This window comes from Pagrus major, chromosome 6, assembly GCF_040436345.1.
Source record: "Pagrus major chromosome 6, Pma_NU_1.0".
In the NCBI taxonomy this organism is placed as follows: domain Eukaryota; kingdom Metazoa; phylum Chordata; class Actinopteri; order Spariformes; family Sparidae; genus Pagrus; species Pagrus major.
Genome location: NC_133220.1, coordinates 19385782 through 19410165, shown reverse-complemented (window position 1 = coordinate 19410165; position 24384 = coordinate 19385782). Strand labels below are relative to the sequence as shown.

Sequence of the window (24384 nt, the reverse complement as noted above, 5' to 3'; positions counted from 1 at the left end):
CCACAGGATACAGACATGCTCAGACAAACAGCTATTTAAATCTCCACAATAGACAGAGCTAAATCAGGCCGCTGTACACAGGAAAGCTCCTTAATGAGGGGTCCAGAAAATTACAGAACCCAGAAATTAAAACAATCCACCTCGAAGAATTTCAATTCTTCACTGCATCTTTTGTGACTTGGTAATCTGAATGTTTTTTGATGTGGGTGGAGTGGCTTATAAATATCTTTCAGTGAATATTAATCCTCCTTCATGAATATTTCTATTGTGGAGAAATCACTGTGGAACACTGAAGCCAAGAAAGACATACTTAAGTCATCATCACTTCCATTATCCGGTGAAGTGAAGCGAAAATGTAAATGAGGAGACAGGACATGCTGGTGGAAATAGAGTGGGAATACACCTCAGTGAGTCTGTTTTTTACCTCACTTGGTGGAGTATGCAATTACAAAGTGTTATCTAAGAGTCTCACCTGACACTGAGATCCTCATGGAGGCCTCCAGGGGCCGGTTGTTATCCAGAGCCTGGCTCAGCTGGATCTCCCCCGTGCTTTGGTTCAGGAGGACTAGGTTGAGCTCGTTTCCCACCTCAAAGCTGTAATGGAGCTGATCTGAGACATCGGGGTCGTGCGCGGGGATGCGTCCGATCACTCCAGTGGGGAAGCTGCTTGATTTGTCGGTCACGTAGTTGTTGAAGATGATCTGGAAGTTTTTGAGCACGGGCACGTTGTCGTTCTTGTCGACAAGTTTGATGTGGATGGTGGCACGGCTGACAAGAGGGGCGGACGTGGCCTGGACCACGATGACATACTCAGATCTCAACTCATAGTCCAGGTCTATCAGTGCAGTCAGTTCTCCAGAGAAGATGTCCAGCTGGAACACCTCTGGGATGTTCCCCTCCACTATCTGGTACATAATCTGTGCATTACTGCCTTCATCTGGATCTGTGGCAGAAATATGAGCAACTACGAGGCCTATAGGGCTGTTTTCCTCCACCATAATGTCAAACTCATCCTTCTCAAACACAGGGGGGTTGTCGTTCACATCTAGGATTGTAACATGGATGTTTACTGGTGTTTTCAGAGCAGGAACACCTTTATCCACAGCGAAAGCCTGCAGGGTGTAAACAGGTACATTTTCTCTGTCTAATCTGCGAAGTGTGCGAACAATCCCAGAAGTGGATTCAATTATGAAATCTCCATCGCCGTCCTCCCCGCCTTGGAAGGTGTAAAAGACGCGGCCGTTGAGTCCAGAGTCTCTATCGGTGGCAGAAACCTGGACCACGCTGGTGAACACCGGAACATCCTCCATAACAGAGCCCACGTAGTGGTCTCTGAGGAAGCGGGGGGAGTTGTCGTTCACGTCGTTCACCAGTATCTCCAGGTAGGTGGTGTCAGACTTCTGTGGGATGCCGTTATCCCGAGCAGTGATGGCCAACGTGTAGGAAACCTGGTCCTCGTAATCCAGCTCCATCTGTGTGGTGACAGCTCCTGTGTCTGAGTCGATGTCAAACTGAGGGATGCTGTCGTCCATAATGTAGGTGATGCGTGCGTTCTCACCTGTATCTTCATCTGTGGCACTTATTACAACAACAGTGGTGCTTACAGGCCTGTCCTCGTTGATGTTGACGGTGTAATGTGAGCTCTGAAACACAGGTCGGTGTGTGTTGGCGTCGGTGACGTTAACAAACACTTTAGCCGTGTCAAAGAGTGTTCCATCACTTGCAGTGACAGTGAGGACGTACTGGCGTTCTAGTTTGTAGTCTAAAGGCAGCGCCAGGGTGATGAGCCCCCCTCCACTCTGACTCGTGATGGAGAACCTGTTGCGGGTGTTTCCGCTGGATATCTGATAGGTCACCACACTGTTGATGTCCTGGTCCACAGCTGACACTGTCACCACGCTGGTCCCCACGGCTGCATCCTCATTCAGTCGCATGTAATACGCCTTCTGAGTGAACTCTGGGTTGTTGTCGTTGACGTCCAGAATAGTCATGCTAATGCTGGCTGAGGAGGACATGACAGGGTAGCCATGGTCACGAGCCTCCACTCCAAAGTTGTAAAAATCTACGCTCTCCCTGTCCAACTCGGCTGCCACTACAATCCACCCCGTGCTGTTGTTGATGCTGAAGGGGAAGTTTGGCGTGGTTTCAGTGAGGCGATACTCCAGCCTGGAGTTGTCCCCAGAGTCTGCGTCCACTGCCTGGATGTGAATGATGGAGTAGCCCAGGGGCACGTTCTCCAGCACAGTGGCCTGGAACGGAGTGCTGACAAAAATGGGGGCATTGTCGTTAACATCCAGCACCTGCACTGTAACCAGACCGCTGATGTTGGACAGCGGAGGGCGTCCTCCATCCTGAGCTCTGATTCTTAGAGTGTACTCTTTATTCGCCTCGTAATCCAGGTGACTCACCACGTCCATTTTACCTGTCTGAGCATCAATATAAAACTGTCCCCTGGTGTTTCCACTCATGATGCTGAAGTGAACGACAGCGTTGCTTCCTCTGTCCTGATCTGTGGCGGTCACCTGTAGGATCTCTGTGTTGGGGGCCATGTCCTCTGGCACCTGGACCACATAGCGTTTCTCACTGAACTGTGGAGCGTTATCATTGTCATCCTCAACCACAATGTGAACTGTAGCTGTGGCGCTGCGGGGCCCGGGGTCACGACCTTGGTCATTTGCCTCTACTAGGAGCATATAGGCCTCCACCTCCTCTCGGTCTACCAGACCTCTGGTGCGGATTACACCCGACCTGGAATCAATCTCAAACACATTATTGGACCCGTTACTGTTGATGATACGGTAAAGGATGTTTCCATTAACAGGTGCGTCCCCATCTGTGGCCCTCACAGTCAACACCTCATAGCCTATTTCTAGATTCTCCCTGATGCTTTCCTTGTAGTCTTCCTGCTCAAACACAGGGTCATGATCATTGGTGTCACGGACTGTGATAGTGAGGGTGGCCATGGCTGTACGTCGAGGGGTGCCATGGTCGACGGCGGTCACACGGAACACATGGGTGTCTTTAGTCTCCCGGTCCAGCACCTCTACTGTGGACACAGCACCGTTGGCCGGGTCCACAGCAAAGAGGTTGTTGGAGCGGCTATCAAAGAGAGCCTCTATGAAATACTCCAGCCTGCCTGCCTCACCCTCATCCGCATCCACTGCTTTTAAAACAACAACAGCAGTCCCAACTGGCTTATTCTCTGCCACAGACACTTGATACATGGGAGGCTGGAACTGGGGGCTGCTGTTGACGCTTCTCCTCCTCCTGCTCACAATCCCTGAATCAGACTGAGCTGCCTTTTCTAACAGCTTCTCTATGTGGCCCTGCCTGAAGGGGCCCTGCCCCACACGCCAGTGGATAGAGACAGGTTTGACTTTAGCACTCAATCCATTTCCTGTGAGCACATCACAGAGCAGGTCTAACTCCAGGAGCGTGTCCAGCCTCCAGCACAGCGTCTCAGACACAAACAAGTGCCCCTCAGAGAAGTAAAAGTTACGGCTGTTGGCGACTTTGCAGCGGATCGGGGCTCCTGGTAGCAGACCCCCCACTGAAAATAAAGCAGAGCCTGCTTGGTGGCACTCTGAGCGGTGTTGGCTGTGGCTGCTAAACAAACTGAGGACCTCCATGTCCCACTGAGGTTTTCTTTTACGCTTGTTTGAACAGTTCCTACCGTGAACATGCACCTCGTACTGGCTGGTGACGAGGTGCCTGTAGCCGGAGTCCGTGCAGTCGGCCACAGTGTACAGGGTGAACGGGTTGGAGCGCAGCGAGGGGCACTTTATAGAGTCCGAAACAAACACAATGCCCGCAGCCGCGTCCGTCTCCACAAACCGCTCCGTGAATTTTGGAGCGAGGACCTGATCCAAAGCGCACCGTGCGCCCCGCTCCACGCCGGCCACCACTGTCCTTGTCCCCGCATCCTCACTGATGTGAACGGTGTAACAACGCGCCAGCGAAACCAGTTTACACCACCAGAAAAATAACAACAAATCCCATTTTACGAAGTGCATCGCTCCTCAGTTAGTGTTCAGCCGGCTATCCGAGTGGGAATGTCTTCAGCTCCGTATTCCTTTAAACTTTCCGCCTGTGAGTTTCCCTTTGTTGCAGAGGAGCCATGCTCTCAGCGGGCGCACTTCTCTCCGGTCACTCCGGCTGGTTTGAAGAGGTAAACCCGCAGTAGTCTTGTCCGGAGCGGCTCACACACCATTCACACACGCGCCGGCAGCAACAACAGCAGCAGCAGCAGATGCAGCACCTCCGCTCCGTCCGCGCAACTCCGCTTGAATGGTGGAAAAATGGCTCCTGCTCCCCCCCCCTGCGCCTTGAGGCTCTTCATTATCATAAACCTGTGTGTGTGTGTGTTTTAGAGAGAGAGAGAGAGAGAGAACAGCTCTGTTAGGGGTCTGAGCACTTGACAAAAACCCTGCCACTGGAGATAAATGGAAACTTCCTAAAAGCTTCATTTATTAACTGAAAACAAAAACTTTCATCAGATATCATTAGTTAGTTTACTTGACAACATGTTATTAATTATCTTTTTTTTGTTGTTGTTGCCAAGATTGAATGCTACTTACACAACCACCACTGGCATTTAAAGCACCTCAGCTTGTGTTATCTTAACATTGATTTTTTATAAAAGTTTTTGTTTGTTTAAGAATAAAACACTTCAAATGTCAAAGAGAGATATCTTGTAGATTAAGCCGTGGTAGCACATACACAACCCCAAACCACTATAACTTCATCAGTGACAAACGTATATGTTCAATCCACCACTCCTCTCCAAAATGGGTTTACTTATTAACAGGTACACATTCCTCAAACTTCAAGTGTTTCAAGTGTTTTGACCCAAAACAGTGAGAGTGTTGAAGTTGCTCTTTCACTGGCTGCACATTATTCAGAAATCTGTCAATAGAGGATCATTTTAATTCAGTTTAGAATCAAACCAGGTTGAATTCATTTGCATTCATCAGTTGATTTCAGATCAAACACTCGATGTGTTTAGTCTTCTTGTAGTTGTGAATGTGATCTCTACAATACACATTGGTGGAAGATGCTTTTCCACCTATACACTTAGGGGACACAGGAATAAAACATATGAATGAATTTGGACTGAGTACAGACCAGTAAAATCTTTGATGAAATAAATAAATAAATAAATAAAAATAGTTGAGAATGTACTAATGTGCTGAATGTCAGTGACACCTAGTGGACAAACTGCAGTCTCACAGTCTCCACCAGCACAGACATTATTCATGCCTGTCACAGTATTTCCATGATGACATTTGCATCTGAAGAAATGCAAATGTCATCATGTTGTGCTGAATGAATGAATGAATGGGGCTCTTCCTCAGCCCCTGTTACAAGTAAATCTGTGAGGCAGTTTTCACGCGCTACACCTGGTCTTATTATGAAAAAAGCACTGAGATAACAATTTCACTACAAGGTCAAGCTGTCCTGGAGCTGTCAGTCATCTCACATCATCTTCATTAGCGGATGGATTTTGCCTAGTTGTCAAGGATAGATGTCAGTTTTCTCATTTTTTTCTAAGCACTTTAAGGACTTTATCATCATCTTGGCATAAAAGCTGAGGTTCATTCTTCAGCTTGGAAACAGGATATTTCAAGGAGATAGAAAAATCAGCTGGCTGTCAGTAAAAACCCCCCAGGGCGTCAAGAAAATGAAAATGTTAAATAAATTATAGTGGCGACGTGACTAAAATGAAAAAATCATCAAAGTGACAGATAGGTGTGGCTGATTCCATCATTTAAAGATTATTTTACACAGATTAATTTAAAGTCGTGGTCTTTATATATATAGCCTTTATATCTTGCATAGGACATAAAAATATCATTTTTCCCACTTTAATTTGTTTTAATAGTATCAGCCGCTTTTCCCTAGTATAGAAGTCATTTTCAATCTCATCAAAATGTAATAGAGACGGATAATTTATTCAACAGCGGGGTCTCACTCAAAGTTCAGATGATATCTAATTATGAGAGTTTAGAGATGATAGAAAAATTCATCTTTAAGAAGCAGAAGATGATATGATATGATATGAAGAACTTTACTACAACAAAAATGGGTCATTTTTTAATTGAAGCAAATCAGTGCATGGAGATATGCAGTTTTTGTCTGCAACATGAGTAAAATGTTGCTCCAAAAAAGCTAAAATATGTCACCTGTTGCAGGTGATTTGGTCAAGAGGATGGGAAATTATATAACATTTAAAAGAAGGAGCCTCAAAAAGTTGAAACCATCGTGCAGATGGAGAGGTGGACAGATCAACCAACTGGGCTGATACTCCATCAGAGGTGGCAAAATTAGGCATAATTAAAATCGAAATATCACAATGTATAAATACAGATAGAAATACTTTGTTCTGTACAAGTAGGCTTTATCAGTCATTCGGTGTATACCTTAACGTTATAAAGTGACCAAAAATCATTTTTAAGGACCAAGACTAAAAGCACTGATTATGCAAAATAGAGCAATTAAGCATAAAGTGCAGCATTTGATTATAGGCTAATTATTGATCCATTTTAATGTTACAGCTGGTAAAAGTCAAACTAACTTAATTAGCCTACTTTCTATAGGTTGCCTGGTAGCCTGTGAATTTCACTAAGGGATTGATCAAGTTTATCTTTAATCTATATCAATGCATCATCATTTATTTGTTGATTATATATTGTATTATTAATCTGAATCAGTAGCTAAAGTTATCATATAAATGTCGTTAAGTAAAAAGTGCAATATTTGTCCCTGTATTGAAGAAGTAACATTAACGTAGCTGGAAGAAAGTTAACATTATATGCAACGTTAGCTACTTTAGTCGGGATCATCCCTATGTTCCCCAGGTCCTATGTTCCCCGCATTGTATGTGACCGGGGAACATGGGACCCTTTTTTTAGAAAAAGGGTCCCATGTTCCCCGCTTTCCCCCTAAAGGGATAGGGTTAGGGTTACTTAGTTAGGACCCTTTCTTAGAAAAAAGGTCCTATGTTCCCCGGCAACAGTGGGGAACATAGGACCTTTTTTTTAAAAAAAGGGTCCTATGTTCCCCCGCTGTTGCCGGTTGATGAACAAACCGGGGAACATAGGACCTTTTTTGGGAAAAACGGGGAACATAGGACCCGGGGAACATAGGTACGCTCCCCTTTACTCAAGTAATGTAGGCTACAAGTACCTCAATATTATACTTAAGTACAGAACTGAGTAAATAAGTAATTTATTAACATTACTGTCTATTAGCTACAGAGTTTGTTAACTATAGTCTGAGCACTGAAATATTTATTTTACAACTGTGAAAAAAATAGCAAACATTAGCATGCTGACACGCTGAACTAAGATAGTGAACGTCGTAAACATTTTACCTGCTAAACACATTAGCGTTGTCATTGCGTCCATGTTGTGAGGCTAGTATTAGCATTTAGCTCGCTCAGCCGTTACAGCCTCACAGTGTCGACATCTTGTTTTAACTCTTATCAGCCAGTCTCAAAAAATTAGTATCAGTCAGATTATAACAGACAAAATAAAGAGGAAGTTGACAAATGCTGCTAACTAGCATATAACCGTCCGTTAGCTAACACATTACTTTCAACTCCCACTCTTTAACACTGACAGGCAGCAAAAACGTTTAGGCTAGCAAAATATTAATAAAAAATTTAAAAAACTTGATTTGTTCCTGGGGGGCAATTAAAGACAATTTTAATTAGCCTACTTTGTATAGGCTGCTTGGTAGCCTGTGAATTTCACTAAGGGATTGATAAGTTTATCCTTAACCTATATCAATGCATCATAATTTATTTGTTGATTATATATTGTATTATTAATCTGAATCACTGTTTGGAGCTAGAAAGGTGGCAGGGTCCGCCAAATGTAAACATAGTAAAACAGCATGAAACTGTGTTGTCCTATAAGTTATATGTGGGAACCATTCAGATGATATGCAGCAAAGGGTCACAGGTCAGACTTGAACCCTGGGCTGCAGCAGCAACAACCCAGCCTCTTTACATGGGGCACGCACTACCAACTTATTAAATGTTTATACAGCCTATAAATGCTTAATGGGTGTACTCAAAGTGAAGTGTTGCCCTCCTGCAGTGTTTTGCAATGGTAATGTAGTTTGTTATTTTGCCCTCTGCCTGCATGGTGCGGCACATCAATAAGAAATGAAGAATAAGTCCCAGAGTAGCTTTTTACTGTTTTTATTGTTGCTGGAGGCTCTAATACAATATGAATCATAAGCTTTACAAAATAAAAACAAAACAAAAATACAACAAAAGATTCCCCTCCAAAAAAATGGAAACAGTTAAAGGTTTCCACTGAGACACAAAGACAAACTGTGACCCCCAACAAAGACATAGTAGGTGAGGAGAGAGAAGAGTTGAGTAAGCAGAACAGAGGGGGAGGCAAACTGTCATGTTATACAACGTGTAGGAGGCTGGGGTTGACAACGTGGGTGTAATCATCACCCAGTGATTATAACAGTCCATCCCCATGTTTGATAAGTCTTCATTTCCACTTTCTGCAGCCCCATGCTTCCACACAGGCTCACATGCATGTGGAGTGGAATAAAGAGTTAAAACCTTCTAACACAAACCGAAGGCCGCCCTCGTGTTCACACCGTTTACATCGCCCAGAATAATGACAGCTATACACGGACAGTAATAATTTTATACAAATATATTCGGGGGGTGTTGTAGACAAAAATAGGTGCAAGAAATAAATTTGATGTCCATAATAATGACAGCCCCGCCAAGCCTACACCGCCTAAAGCACAGTCTGTGTCCGTTTCCTCGTCACGGAGGAAGAGCGGGGCCAAGATCGCTCGTTTGACACTGACTGAGGACACGTCAGCTGTGAGAACATCAGGGATTATTAACTACAATGACCCTCACACTGTAAGATTATCATTAACCGTGGTAATACTATCATAATATTGGTAACATGGGAAAGAAGAGAGAAGAGAGGGGTGAAGAGAGACAGAGGGAGCGTGAGTGAATGGCTTCATGGCAGATGAGATGCATGAAAACAAAAACCTGACAGTAAACAATAAACAAAACAAAAAAACAAATAAAAAGCTAAGCATTTTCTCCTTTTTTGTTTTTCCACAAATAAACGAGTGCAGCACTGAAACAGGCATGGAGGGAGAGACGTAAAGAAACAGAGAAAAGATGGCAGAGATGAGGCGCGAGAGAGAGAGAGAGTGAGAGAGACAGAAGAAAAAAAACAACAGTAGCATCTCTAGCAGTTATGTTTGCGTTTGAGTGCATCCACCAGGTCGTTCCTCAGAGCCTCCTGCTTTGACTTGTCAGCCAGAGTCTGAACACTCCTGTTTGAGACACAAAGAGAGGAGACTGTCAGTGAGTACGAGGTCAAATATGAAAACAGCAAGAGAGACGGGGAAAGTTTCTCCAGCAAGACGGAAAAACAGGCTGTAAGTTCAAGAGAAAAACTTGAAAGTCTTTAAAAGTATTAGTAATGTAAACATCACAGTACATTCTCCTTCTCTGTGGGGAGAAACATGTATTATTACTAAGTGTATACACACTGCACACATGGAGCATTAATGTCAGGCAAGTTTAACCAACAGTTACATAATGTCATGCAGTTCAGTCGTGTGTTCACCATCCTTTACATTTTGCACTTTGTTGAACTATAACTATGTTGAACAACTCCTTTTAATGGGGTTTTAAGAGTTAAATATACAGCTGAAAATGGGAAAAAGTATTTCTAGTGCAAATATATATATATAAAAAAATTACATAATGAAATGAAACCAAATAAATAGACGTGAAAATGGAAATTTAAAAACTCTTTACAGTTATGCGTACAGAGGTAGCTGCCTCCACTTTCTCTTCTGCTTTCGCCAAAAAGAAACAAAAAAAGAAAATAATTTGTCTGTTTACCCGTCTTTTCTCTGAAATCCCAAATATTTCCATGCAGCTGATCTATTCCCAAGAGGAGAGTATATATCCGAATAGTCTTTTTCTGGGTTGCTTGCCATTATCTGCTTGGCACTAGCACTGTTTGAATGTTTAGGAAGGAGGGGGATTTCAAAATAAAGTCGATCCTAAAGTCGATGATATTTTTTCACTTTGCCTAGATGGTATTGGATCATTAACCATTAAATTGAGATATCAATCCCGATCAATAGATCGTTAAACCCCTAGTTGTCTTACAACACTGAAGTTACTTTAAGATACATAATAAATTTAAGCAAATATACAATAAAATAAAGGAAATCTTTACTTGGTTTGCTTTCATGACAGAAAAAGGGGTGAATACTCAATGCTAGTAAGATTTTTCTGTTGTTTTCATTTCAATGCTGTGCTTTCACACATACACTTCCACAAATGTGGTTTCTTCGATAAGACGTGCCCAGAATAAACACACTATCTTGGCAAACCTTATTAGGGCAACGAACCGCAAAACATGAGGGTCGGTGACTGCTTTGAATAATCTGACATGGTTAGTTTGTCACTCCCTCACAGAGATCATCTGTTAGACTCAAAGGTAAACAAAACCTGCACAACATGCCCACACAGCTGCTCAGTGTTCAACACTCTGAGGAGCATGCAAATATGTTCATGTAGCATAGAGTCAGTCACACACACACACACACGCATGCACACACACACGCGCACAGCCACCCACACCTGGGAGCCTGAACCCTGACGAGCACGAAAACATTTCAAACTACTTTTTTCTGATTTGTATCATTTGCTTCTTTGCTGTAACAGCTGTATCCCAGCTAATAACTGTTGCATTACATGAACAGCACAAGACACATAAAAAGACATTTAAGAAATTGCAGTATGCAAAGATATGTCGGAAGTATTTTCGCAATTCAGAAACTATGTCTCCATTAGATAATTTGTCCTGTATATTCAGTACATATTCTATAAAAAAACAAATCGAAGGGACCTTGACCAAAAAATGTGTTGATATTTTAAAAAATAAACTAAATTTTTGTTATTAGACTTTGTAAAATTCTTAAATGTCAGTATCAGTATCAGCACCCAAAATCCAGTATGTGTTAGTCTTTGTAGAATTTACTTCTTATTGTATCAAACATGTTATTTTAAAGAAAAGGTCTTTCCAGTGCGCTTTTATGCTGTTACCCACATATAATGGAAAAGTACTGCATGTTGCAGGTCATCCTCAACTATCCTAGACTATGAAAGTAGTTTTAATTTTTTTAAATGGAAGCAGGCAAACAAACTCTGCATTTTCTGCTTACCAATAAACACAGACATACAGTACACAAGCAAACAGACACACACACACTCAATGCCCCATGCCAGGATATACCTCTGACCCTAGTCAATGAAGATCTGACGCTGGGTGAGGACCTGCGACAGCTCCTTCTGGAGCTGCCGGTACTTTTGGTTATCAGGCAAAGACTCAATAGATCTGGAGCGCAGAGGAGAGGCAGCAGGGGAGGAGAGGTGACGGAGGGATTGACAGGAGAACAGAACGTGAGAAGAATGGCAGCAGAAATGTGCGAGGACAGGCAATAACAAAAAAATAAGATCGGTAGGAGAGGTTGAAGAGAGGTATAGGGGGAGGAGAGGGCGAAGTGAATACAGAGTAATACATCTGAATTGAGGAGCAGCAAAGGTGTAAAATATGAGACAGGAAATGACAGAAATTGACAGAAGAGGCAAGAAAACGTCTGCTGAGCAGGTCAACAGATGGAGACACAAAAGTAAACACACTATGATCCAAGTAAGACTGGTACAATGAAAAAAAGAGTTTCTGCAGACCCCTCCGACAGGAAGTGCTGTTAAAGGAAAGAGGGTGGTCAAAGTCATCCAGACAACTCATGTAGCATTACCTTAGACCGTTGACAATGTCCTTCGTCTTGCCAAAGTAGATTTCATTCAGTGTGGAGCGAATCTTGTTCTCCATATCCTGGAACAAGAATCAAGACATTCTTAACTCTTAGAATGATTCCCACCTCTATCCTCAATTTGCCAACGACGACATTCTGAGACAATTGTTTTATTGACTAGAATTGGAGATGTGCTAATCATGACGATTGTGGATGATTGTAGGGCATGTACAGATGAATCTGGGTTCTAAGTAGAAGGTAAACAAGCTATGTGATGGCTGTGGTCAACACACAGATCTCTTGCGACCTGCTCTTTGCATACTGGCCTCGATTCCACTTTTGAGTTCCATGCAGCTGTTTCTGTTATTTGGTCTACGTTTGTTGATATAAATGCGGTGGAAAAAAACAGAGACACCTGCCATTGTAATGCAATACAATTCATTACACCACTCCCTCCAACTCCGTCCTCCAAAATGAACATGAAGTTGAACACCTCTCTAAAACTGATTGTGATAACCTTAATGAAGGGAGGATTTATTGAAGGACTGTTTTATTAGACTGCATTAGTTTTAGGTATGTGTAAATTGAATGCATTACATTTGATCACAATGAAAAAAACTTACGTTATGTTTCCCACTAGCGAATTTATCTTTGGGAGAGTGCGACTACCAACCTTCTGAGCCCAAACATCCATTCTTTCACTGTGCTCAGCTTGACTGATGACTAATAATGGCCTTACTGCTGAAGACTATGACACATAAATCAGCCATCAGATCTGTCTACATATAATGTCACTTTTAAATATCATCAGAATACTGTGTAGGAGACCCATTCGTGTCATTTTATGGCTTTAGCTTGGCAGTTAAAAAGGCTAAATGAGAACGATCATCATCATTATCATCCGTCATACTCACTTCGACAAGGCGGCCGATGTTGGCGATGTGGGGTGCGGACTCTCCAACTGACTCATCCCTTTCCATCTGTGAAAAGACAAAACAACTTGAGTTCACAGATGACATGAGAAAGGTTGCACATATCAGCAGTTGTCTTCTGTTCAGTTTGACAGCGTACCTGTCTTGTAAGGCTGCCACCCAGGTTCATGGTACCAGAGCCGGTCTTGGTTGTCTGGAGCCACAGCATGACGGTGGAGGTGAGTTTGTAGTGAGCAGTACGACCGCTGGTCTTCTCCTGCTCGCACAACAGAGACAACAAGCAATGAGACAACTGGAAAGTTTTACTCAGGATCAATGTCTACGGATTTATGGTGGTGCATCTCCTACATGTCCTGATGTGATGTAAACAATCACCCATAAAGTTTTATCTTTGAAATAAAGAATAAAGAAATAAAGAGAAAACAGAAACAATGTGTAGGAACAAGTTCAAATGTCAACCTATTTCATATCAGCTGCTTCTCACCTGCACCTCCACCACATGGATGGAGTCCCAACACCCTTTGATCTTCTTGGATCCATCCCCAGCCTTCTTGATGAGAATAACTCCAGCAAAGCCATGCTCCAAGTCCCAGAGGTACACAGAGGACACACCACCCTCAAAGTACCTTAGAAACACAGATATGAGAGGTCACAAGAGGGCATCACTCAACGTTTATTAAAAACTCCAGGTGAGACTGCTGGTCCCTGGTACTCACAGGTCTCTGTACTGGTCGAAGGCATTATTGGCTTCAACCTCGAGTTTCCTCAGGCGAGATGAAGGCATTGCACCATCTTCAATGGGAGGTTCATACTTATTACTCCACGGGGATCTGATGGATTAAAGAGGACAACAGAAATCAGTATTAACATCATATATATCTAACTAAATGTTTGGAAATGCCTCGACACCCACATGTGTCACCCACTGAACTGGTTGTTAACCTTTGTGAAATTTTTAAAAAAGTATAATATTTTCCCCTTTTCAGACACAGATTAACATTGCTGGCTTCATCAGTCCGTTAAAGTGATGGGTGTTTGCTATGCAGACATGGGTTTATTTTGTAATAATGTTCTTCAAGGCTTCACTCAGATATGACAGGACATTTACAGAAAAAGGCTGCAATATTTCATCACCTAAAATGTTCTAGGAAATTGTGTTACCGCTGGAGAAAAAGTTAAGATTAAAAAAAGTTAAATATTATTACCACCGAAACTCAAGTTAATGAGTAAAGTACTGTGACGGATGTGAGGAGGTGAGAAAGCAGCTGGAGTTTGATCTTCTCTCGAGCACAAGTGTTTCTATCACTTATCATGTGAACAACAGGGTTGCAACTAACAGTTGTTTTCATTATCTGATTAATCAGCTGATTTCAATAAATTGACCAATCCTCACAGCGGAGTGCAGCACTTTGAATGTCTTCCAAGAGAGACAAACTTTTCCCAAAACTTAAATGCTATTGCGTCTCACAACTATAAACACTTATGATGTGTGCTGGAGTGTGCCACTTTGCTCTCAACAGTTCTTAATGTAGTAAATGTTCCTTGTACATGACTGTGGCGCAGTTATAAACTCGACCTGTAGGAGTCGCCGTCTCTGTTATAATCGCAGAGCAGATAGTCTTTCCCCACGGCCTTGTCACGGGCAATCTTCAGGGGCTGGTCCACAGAGGAGAGGAGGTCCTCACACAGACTGGGCACCTGGATGCAAACACAGAAAAAAGCTCAATGCATGTACTAAACATTTTCTACAGCACAGATACTTCAACGCGCTCAGAGATGGAAACGTCTGCAAAGTTTGAAACACATCTCAACTCCTCGGAGACCTTATTGAAAGTATTCTTTTTGACTTGAGGGACAGAAGAACATGATGTGTGAACAAGCAGATGGCACCTTAAAAACAAACTAACAAACAAACAAACAAAGACAAAAGCAGCTGTGTATTTGAAGCTCATTTTAGGTCAAAAGTAAACTGAAAGTTTTGTCTCCCACTTTTCAACTTTCCTCAATAAGCAGAGGTTACGGAGCAGAGCTGGAATACAATATCAATGGGAAACATAATATCAGGAGGATAAGGGGGTACAAATTACTTCTCACAGACTGACATGGACGCCCCTCTCTATGTCCTCCTACATCAGAGCATAGATACAAAGGAGGCCCTGTTTTCCTGAAAAAGCCCCGAACTCACACACACCTGGCAACTCAGGGGGAGAGTGTGGGAGGGGAGAAATGGAGAACAGAGTGGAGGAGATGTGGGGCAAACAGGAAATAAAGAGGTGATTTCAGGTGATGATGAACTAAATTAAAACAGGGAGAGTCGGAGCATAGACGATGGAGCCAAAAAGTGCCGGCAGTGACTGACAGCTGCGATAATAATCACTAACAACCAGACACAATGAAACGGGTGAGGAGAGAGCCAATTCCCGGGGGGAGAGAGGTTAAAGGTGAGGGAAGAGGAAGGTGAGCAGGTGGGGGTCTGGCTGGAAAGGAACTCTTACACCCACAAATCAAGGTGCCGTGGAAACACTGGTAAAAGTGTGATTTGATTTGTGTCTGATTTAGTGTGTCTTAAACTGGCGGACTCAGCTGGCACCGCTCTGTTAAAAGTGCTTATAATTTCAAAATAAAAGTCCTTCTTTGACTGAAAACTGTAGAAAGGAAACAAATAATTAATTTAAAGGCAGCATTTTCAGCTGTTTAACGTTCGCACTGAGGATTAAGAAATAAAAATAGTCACTTCGACACTTTTCTAAAAAATAACACTGATGCTGAAAATAGCTTCAGTTACCCAGATGACACAGTGATGTGCAGCAACTGTCACACTTACATAGTTTGGAACAACTAACACTCACACCAGCGAAACCACAGAGTAACCACCCACCCATTCACACACAGGCGCACACAAGCGCACACAGACACACACTTTTCATGTTACCAAACACACTATAGAAGTGAAACAAGGGCCCCAAGAAAATGCAGTTGCAATTTAAGTGTAATTATGTTTATGACTTGATATATTCTTACATTTGGGAAAAAATAACCCCCAAAATATGATCAAACATGAATGATTTAAAATAAATACTGTATAATGCGCGTGGCAGCATCTTAGCTATGTCTACTGTCATTATCACATTCTTTCTTTTTTCCTTTCTAGGTAACTTTTAAGACTCAACCAATAAAGGAAAACTCTGGAGCATAATGGCTTCAGTGTGAGTTTTTCATCAAAAGTTCCCGCTGGACTGCTCTGTCATCTTAGAAAATGTTTATTAACAGTACTACAGAGGGACTGGCGGTTTCAGAAAAAACAAAAACTGAATTTTATTTACATGCTTTTAAAGTCTTCCTCCACTCGGAAATGTGTAAATTCCTGAGGTGATATCTGTTTTCAAAAGCTTGTTACCATCGTAGTGTGGAGTTATTCACTTCAATTAATGCCACGTTGCAGTTAATTCAGTGTAAAGTTATGCAGACTTAAATTATTCCAAATAAAAGATTAACAAAATGTATCCCAATGTATCTGATATTTGTGAAAGATGCAACATATCAAAGGGCACTCCAGGTCATACTTTCTCGTTTTGCTCTTATTTTGGCAGGATTTTTGTTTGGTATTACAAAATGTATGATTTACAGATTGAACCTGCTGCCTTGTTTGGTTGTTCTGAAGCTTCTCTTATACTGACAGGTACTGTACAGCAGTAAACACTATATGCTATATATACACTGATATGCTAGTAGCAGGGTAGGGTAATTCTCAAGCAATGAAATGCAACAAGCGCTGCTCGTTTCTCCAGATGGGATACATGCCAATTACTAAGACACCTTGACTCTCAAGATTCTGTCCCTGCTGTGCGAAATCCAATTTTACTTTTCTTAGCCACATTGCTTTACTTTCTTACCTTAGGCTGATATAGGCTGAAACACCGTTGTATTTATCTCTCTCTGTGGTTGTTCTCTTTTTTGATTTTTGTTCCGTTTTTGAATAGGGGGTTTTTTACAAGTAGAGTATTTTTGTATTCTTCAAACATGTCTGGAGGGCACATAGCCAACACTGTGTGTGCGTTTGATCTGTAAGGAAATCAGACATGATAGCGAGATGAAGACAGTAACTCACCAGGTCAATGAGGTCACTGAGGTTCTTCTCAATCTGCTGAGGAGGCAGACGCCTCATCAGGTCCAGAGCACAGTCCAGCTGCTGGTCATTCTGAAAGAGAGACGAAACTTATTAAACTGTGCTCTCCGATTATAATGAGAAAAATCAGTTCAAAAGCTTCACAACACTGCCAGTCACACAGCTGTACGTTACTGTATACTGATATGGTAATGAAAGTATGTTAGTTTTTAATATGCAAAGTTTGAAAAAAAAGACAACACAAACAAAACAAAAATCTCACTATTTAACTCTGTTAAAGAAAAAAGCTCCCAAGATAATCCACGTTTTTAGTTTTATAAATCTTAACATAAAAATGATCTCAGCGATGAGTGCAACTACATCTGTAACACACTGTTCTGGTAAACTTTTGACTGCTTAGGCCAAATATTGATTATTATATAAATGACAATACTTTGCTTTTATCTTGTGCTGAGTATCCCACTACAGCTGAGGTACAAAGCCAACAGACTCAGCTGTAATTGTGTAAGACAACAATATAAACTTTTCATCATAATTACAAATTGGATTCATCTTTAAGTGGATTCTTAACTGAATACAGATGCTCTCAACAAGTGTTCACACTTTGGAGCACATTTTAATATTAACTGTTCAGTAACAATAATTTTTTACATGTCCAGGAAGAGGTACTGCTGAAACTTCAGTAATATGTTCATGCTGACAGTCAGAGAGTTCTCCACTGAAATTTCTCTATCCATGGACATAAAACCAGTAGAGCAGGTGTCTCCACAGGAGTCCTGAGGCTCTTTTTTATCTGAATGTAATGTGAGGCTTTAGCTGCTGGTAAAATCAAGTGGCAAGTTTCCTTGGCACAGCCTTTTTAGTACAAAATATCCTCCTTCAGTAACTGTCCCTCCACTGCAGGTCAACAAGTAAAGACAGTCCAGTAAAACACAACTTCTGCACTAAAAAGGCTTCAACTCTAGGAGGCATTCATTGATTTGACAACCTCAAATTGCTGAAGCTTGCATTATCTTCAACTTGGAAATTAATTTCTGCACAGAATGAGGACTGAGGATTTGGCACCACATTGAAAGCCCATCAACAGGGGATCTCTTCATGGCCAGAATGATTAAAGCAATTAAAATTTGTTTCAACGTTGTCAATGTTGATTGATTGTTTAAATTCAGATATTAAAAACTGTGAACCAATCATTTAAGGAAAAGCCAGGCTGCTATGCTAATGAAGAGAATATTTAGCAAGCATAATTTTCAAACTTGAATTGGCTCTCTAGTTTTAAAGCAGGCTTACTTTAAGAGTGCACTGAGCAGCTGTATTATGTAGGAAAATATATGCAAGTGTTGGATCACGACAATTGGCAGGACCTCTCCAAACTACTTCACGTCTCCAAAAGAGAACAATGATAAAGGCTGGCAACATTCTGTATGAGGGCATGAGAGGAGTTGCTGTGCAGGAAATATTCACACCCTTGCGGGCTAACACTGCTCGCTCACTGTGAGAGTACAGACACAACATTTCCAGCTAATTTCCAGCTCTGTAGACTGAACAGCACTCATGATATGTCATGTGAGAATTTGCAGACAAAAGATCTGTTAGAAATTAAAGAGATTGAACCCCAAGAACTCAAAAGTACGAAGAAATTGAATCATTCAAGTGAACAAAACTGTTCCATGGGTAAAACAAATATGTGATAGGTTTGACAATATCCAAATCAGTGAGGTCAGTGCAGATGTCATCAATCAGCTGTCAAAGGATGCGCTTCATTTTGCTGTGGCAGTGTGACGCATGTTTTATGAGGATGAGTTGTACTGAGGTGAACCACAACAGGTAAATATTAGGTGCAACACAACTAAACTCTGATTTTATCTTACGAGAGGTTTTACATGTTGGCAGGGCTGACAGTAAAGCACACAAAACTGTCTACTAAAAGGCAGTACAAGTGGCACCTGCCATTCAAGTGCGCCACTTAAACCTGTGTAGAAACTTTGCCCTCTGTGCTGAAAGGGTTGTGAAGCGAGCAAAATACATCCGTTCAGACATCACCGAGTGGGTTGTGGCCATAAGTGAAACATGTTTGAAAGTTTCATCTCGTCATATTTTGCTGATAGGAAGCCCGAGAGATGTCTGGTCCAATCCTCTTCGACAGCAGATCCTTACCAACACAGTGGTAGTACCACAAGTGAGAAGGGCAATATCCCTCACTGTCTTCCCACCCAGTGATCACTGTCAATTGTATTTGAAGTACAAGAACAAGCTGAAAGATACGGAGCCTAATAAATGAATCAAACAAAAGGCTGCTGGGAAGGTATGAGATCCAGAGGTCCTCACAGAAAATGATTATCAAACTAACTTCATCCTGACGTCTGTCCTCACACATCAGCATCTGATCAGGTCTTCTCTACTTTCTTGACAAAACTGAGAAGGTTTTCTGTTTCCTCCAACACATCTGGTTAATTAATTGCAAAGCAGATTGTACTATGTGATCCAGAAATACACATAAATGCTCAGCTGAATCAAATAGATCCTGATGCATCTCATCTCTATATCAATGTAATTACAAGATGAGGGTTAGGTGCTCTTTGTTCTAGGTGAGATTGGGCAAATCTGTTATGTAGAATAAATCGATATAGCAACTAAAGGTAGGTTTTGTAGAGGTGTTGTCAAAAACATTGATATATCGATACATATCAAAACGGAATATTTGTAACAGTTTCAATACTCATTCTCTACAGTATCAATACCAGCTGCACTTTCTTGTTTTTCCTCTCTACTACAGCAATTTGTGATATATAACGTTTGCTATTCTTTGCTGCCATACATGAAAGGTTGTATCTCGTCGTCATGGTATAACATTGTTATATATTACCTTTAAAAATGTCCCCATTTTCCCCATTGTATCGAAAATGGTATTTCATATTTTCCAAGGTATTGACTTAAGGTTAGAAATTCTAGTAATGTGAGAAACCCATTTTGTAAACTGGTCAGAAATACTGCAAAGTATGTGTGTTTTTCAATTAAAACAATCAAAACTGCACTGTCATCACAGTCAACAACAATGACCCCAAAGTCAATTCAGAGTCTTTAATACAGCGTGAGACTAACTGAAACTAATTCCTTTTATGGTTACTGTTTGAACTGTTTACTGAGGCTTGTTTGGTTATGTACTTAGTCACTCAACATATGTTTGATAATGTGGTCCCAATAAACTACAGTTTGTAAGGCAGCAGGCCTGGTCTTTTCACAACATTCCTGTAAGATGTATCCAGTAAGTAACATTCCTTAAAGGAAAAGTATTTTACTGTGATGGTCTCTTTGTTTGCGCAGCAGATTAGGGGTAATTGAATGTAAATATTAGTATTCCTTAAGTAGGGAAGACAAATTAGACTACAGGGTTCCTACATCTTTCCAATAGGCAATTTGCCCGAGGAAAAGATGTTGGAAAATAGGAACTTTTCAAGCATTTTTAAGTGACATTTTAAAGCTTTTAGCACCTTGCAGCTGTGGTAAATTACAGTACGGTATATACACTCAAAATGATTTTTTCACATTTAATCAGATGTGTTTGTGCTATAAACAACCAACATTTTGTTTCCTGGTTGCAGTCCACAGCAGGATGACATAATAAAGGAAAGCAAAAAAGTTTCCTGTTTCAAAATGTGTCCCCTGTCTGTAAGTATATTAGACTTTCCATCCTATAGCCTGGCTGAGCCAATATAAAGCCATTTACTTTGAAATTAATGAAGCTACAATTATAAGCAGTTTCAAGCACTTTATCTGAAATCCAAGAACTTTTCAATCCTTGAAAAGACCACACCAAAATGAAAGCGTTTTCAAAGTATAAACCCTGAGACTAAATGAAAAACTTTTCATAATGACAACCGTAGAAGACACAGAACAGACTGGACTGCATAGCATAGCCTTCCCTCAAGGGGTTTCTCTCCCTTAAAAATGCAGCGAGTGAGCAGCGGATATTCGTAAGTATGGGAGGACAGACCAGCCACAACATGAAACTCTGGGGAATGTGTTAGGAGATGTATGTAGGCGTGTAATAGTAGAGGGACAAAACCTGTCTCTCAGTTGACTCAAGGAGGAAACTGGCTATTCCACAATCATTCCTTTAACTGGTCATCACCAGATAGTACTGTTAAAGACACAATGCACTAACGTCTACCATTACAAACAAACAGAAAGGCCGTCCCAATATCGTGCGGCCCTACAAATAATTCTGATTCATACGCATTAATATTAGAACCACCAGAAGCTCAACAGCAATATGTTTTTGCATTGCCACATTAATTGTTTTGTTTACCTATTTAATCCACCTCCATTTTAGATGTCAACATAACCATCCATCTTGGCTTACCTATGAAGTAACTCCTCTTATGTGTATAAGCCTAAGAGAGTATACTTATACAGCTTCTTGCTGGTCAAAGGACAAAGACGTGTTATAAAGTAGAGACCCCTCTTTCCATAAACATTTTCCTTAAGGCTGACCCTGACCATAACAGAAGTTTCGAGGCAGTGTCTCCCATGCGGATTCCCCTCCTTCTGCCTGTTTTAAAAATCTCTCTCAGCTGATGAATCAGCCTGCTCCATCAGACACCTGCGCTCCTTGACGCTGTGTTTACCAGTGCTCCTGTCTCCGTGTAAACACTAGCTCAGACCAACAACCCGCGGGGTCAGGGGAGAGCAGCGGGGCTGAGCCAGCAGGATGGATGAGGTGAGGCCGAGGAGAGTGGGCGACTGTGGAGGAAAACCAGCTGCTCTTCCCAACTCAGGCATAACACTATAGGTCATGTGAATGCACTACAAAAGCACACTTTTATAAACAGTGGGAGAGCACATGATGGTGCTCGATTATGTTGGAATAGTTCAAATCAAATACTAGTTTTGTCAGGCATAAATAAATGACCAATTACAGGGGGAGTGGCAGGGAAATGTTCAAAACAAGCAATATGTAAACAATAACTGCTGGTACTATTTGTTTGGATGGTCATCTGGCAGGGAAAACATAAAGTCACGACTCAAACTCGCAAGGCAGGAAAAACTCAGCAGAGGAGGCTGACAGCTTGTCATGGTTGGGAATAGGAGGAGCAAGCAGTCTTATTTTAGCTACAGGCAACCCGGCGCTTGACTATTTTAGCCAAGGTGTGTGCGTGTGAAGTGCACGACTGGACAACTATGTGTGTGTGTTATATTAGGACACCTCACTTATACTGTTCACGAACTTGTGTCAAATCCAAAACATCCTGTGCTAACTTTATGCATACGGGGCACCTAGCTTGGCTAACAGCTAGCTGCTAGCCGACTAGATGAAAGAAACAGTTGCTAACTTGGCCGCGAAGCTAATTCATTTGGTGTCCGGCATGCAGAAGTTTGGCAAACAGAGCCATTTAGATAAGCATCGGTGATTTATACACTTGGATCCCCTGCTGCTGCTCTCAGGTTACCACTCAACACCTCCAAGCTAGCGCTAGCCTAGCTTAGCACCCCTAGCCGTTAACGCTTAGTTAGCAGTAGCCAGCAGCCCCACCAAAACCCCGCTACCCCGTCCCCATCTCTCCCACCAGCTCCACCGCGGCCCTTACCATGTCTGCGGCGGTCTGCGGCGGTCTCAGCGGGGGCAGGGGAGCACGATTTCACCGATGACTGTAGAGCTTAGCTTTACGGTGGTTGAACAAGTCGCTCCTCTCGGCTCTTGTTGTTTTTTTGACTTAAGATGTTTTGTTCGCCTCTCCCTCACTGAACCCAGCCCTGTCAGCGAAATTCACTTCCTCAACCGGGCTACAGGAAGGAGGCTGCGCTCACAAAACAGGCCCCGGTTGCATGTCCGGGTCACTCCGGGCTTTCTCTGCAGCAGCCAATCGCGAAGGAGCAAGAAAGGCATTGCCAAGTATGGAAAGAGAGGAGTGGTGCAGTAATCGTGCAGTCAGAGAGGGCAGCAGATAGACACGCACACTGATGGAGCTCTGCTAAAGCCTCGCTTTATCAGTGATTACTGGACACTGCAGTAAATGTAATGTTTACTGCGACTCAAATCAAAAATGCTCCTTTCACAAACATTTTTATAATGTCACAAATTAAGCAAATCAGAATAATGTTTTTAGTGTAAATGGGTTTTTAAGGGGACACTATGCAGTTATGGGGAAGACATTTTAGTCAGAAGAGAAAGATCTTCATTGACTGATTTTTTTAAAATTCCTAAACAAACTAAAAAAATTAACTCTCTTCGTTTTCATGACTGAGTAAACTGAATAAACAAACTGACCTTAAAGGACAACACAGTTTCATACTGTTTCACTTTGTTTATATGTGGCGGACCCTGCCACCTTTCTAGCTTCGAACAGTGTTCTGGGGACCTTGTTTTCCTCTGAGAACAGCTTGTTTATTAAGTTATGGAAAAAATATATATTTCAGAGTTTGTATTATTGCCTCATTAATATTGTGAATATTAAAAGATTTTGACTCACATCGTGCCCCTTCAACATTTACTATTTCCAACTTTATTTTCTCTTCACATTCTGTTCATAGAAACATCTTCTATGGGAAGAATGATTATCATTTGTTGATTAAATATGAACTATTTTAAGATAACATAAGTTATTTTTGAAAACTAATAATTCCAGAAATCTCAGTCAATTAATTCACTATCATAAATGTTAGTCCTAATATTAATGTTATTTGCTTTTTATTCTCTTTAATTCTATTTAATACTGGCAGTGTCCATAATTAATATGTTTTTAGTCAGAGCACCCCCTGAGGTTTAGTTTTGTTGGTTTTTGCTAACTTGAATGGAATATGAAAATTCCTTTGTTTGCCTTACAGTGAATGATGAAAGTATACAAGTAGATGTACAGCTATAATAAATGTGTATAAAATCATAAATTCCCTTAACTGACTGAGATTATAAAAAATAATAATTAGGGATACATATTAAATAGCATTTTACCTCACATAAAATAAAGGGACACAATCATTATGATATTTTCTAAAGGTGCAATATATAAAAAAATTGGTTGAAAACATTCAATACTTCATTAAAATTATCAGGAGAGTGTAGAGGAATAACTGTTTTCACATTACGATGTCTATGTATTGTGTTGCAATGTTTAACATGCTAACCAGCTAGCCCTGGTCCATCGCAGAGTAAATACCAACACTTCCCCCGGTGGTCCGAGCTCCCAGCCCGGACTGTTAACTGCACGGCTAACTGAGCTAACTGGCTAACGGCAGCTGCAGTTGGCAGTAGTTAGAGGTAACTCTTGTCATATGCTGCCCCCTATTTGTTGTGAGTATGAATTCAACAAGTGGCCAATTATTACATATTGCTTAAAAAAAAAAATTCTCTAGAAACATCTGGCCAAATTTAACCTAATAGTGATCACTGGCCACACTGTGGGCAGCCCTGGTATCGATGATAATTCAGTATAAAAGTGGTGTTCTGGGAATTTAGCAAATCCTGTAGTGACTTGTGGTTCATTTGTGCAT

At 41.5% G+C, this 24384-nt stretch overlaps 2 protein-coding genes across 3 annotated transcripts in view; both read right to left on the bottom strand.

Moving 5' to 3' along the window:
• The window catches only part of celsr2 (cadherin, EGF LAG seven-pass G-type receptor 2), a 65117-nt gene extending 61104 nt beyond the window's left edge, over positions 1-4013 (bottom strand). The window contains exon 1 of the mRNA XM_073468745.1: positions 473-4013. Coding sequence (XP_073324846.1) covers positions 473-4013 — 3541 coding nt within the window. The remainder of the gene's footprint in view (positions 1-472) is intronic.
• Positions 4014-8190: 4177 nt separating this feature from the next.
• On the bottom strand, positions 8191-22749 carry capzb (capping actin protein of muscle Z-line subunit beta). Of its 2 annotated transcripts, none has more exons than XM_073468235.1 (9): positions 22485-22749; positions 16879-16968; positions 14347-14468; positions 13487-13600; positions 13255-13396; positions 12910-13026; positions 12753-12818; positions 11842-11918; positions 8191-9333 (listed from the first exon to the last, which is right to left on the bottom strand). In XM_073468235.1, exons 1-9 carry the CDS (start codon positions 22485-22487, stop codon positions 9246-9248), a joined length of 819 nt encoding a protein of 272 aa, XP_073324336.1. In that variant the 5' UTR covers positions 22488-22749; the 3' UTR covers positions 8191-9245. The 2 variants fall into 2 exon arrangements, with proteins under 2 accessions (XP_073324336.1, XP_073324337.1); XM_073468236.1 differs by lacking the exon at positions 8191-9333 and adding an exon at positions 11309-11417 and having other exon boundaries at positions 22485-22726.
• Positions 22750-24384: the final 1635 nt, after the last annotated feature.

Excerpts from the sequence above, each read along its gene's own strand:
- capzb (XM_073468236.1), bottom strand. Across the intron at positions 13,027-13,254 it reads TCCATGTGGTGGAGGTGCAG|GAGAAGACCAGCGGTCGTAC; the intron begins GTGAGAAGCAGC and ends TTGTGCGAGCAG. Across the intron at positions 11,418-11,841 it reads GACATTGTCAACGGTCTAAG|ATCTATTGAGTCTTTGCCTG; the intron begins GTAATGCTACAT and ends TCTGCGCTCCAG.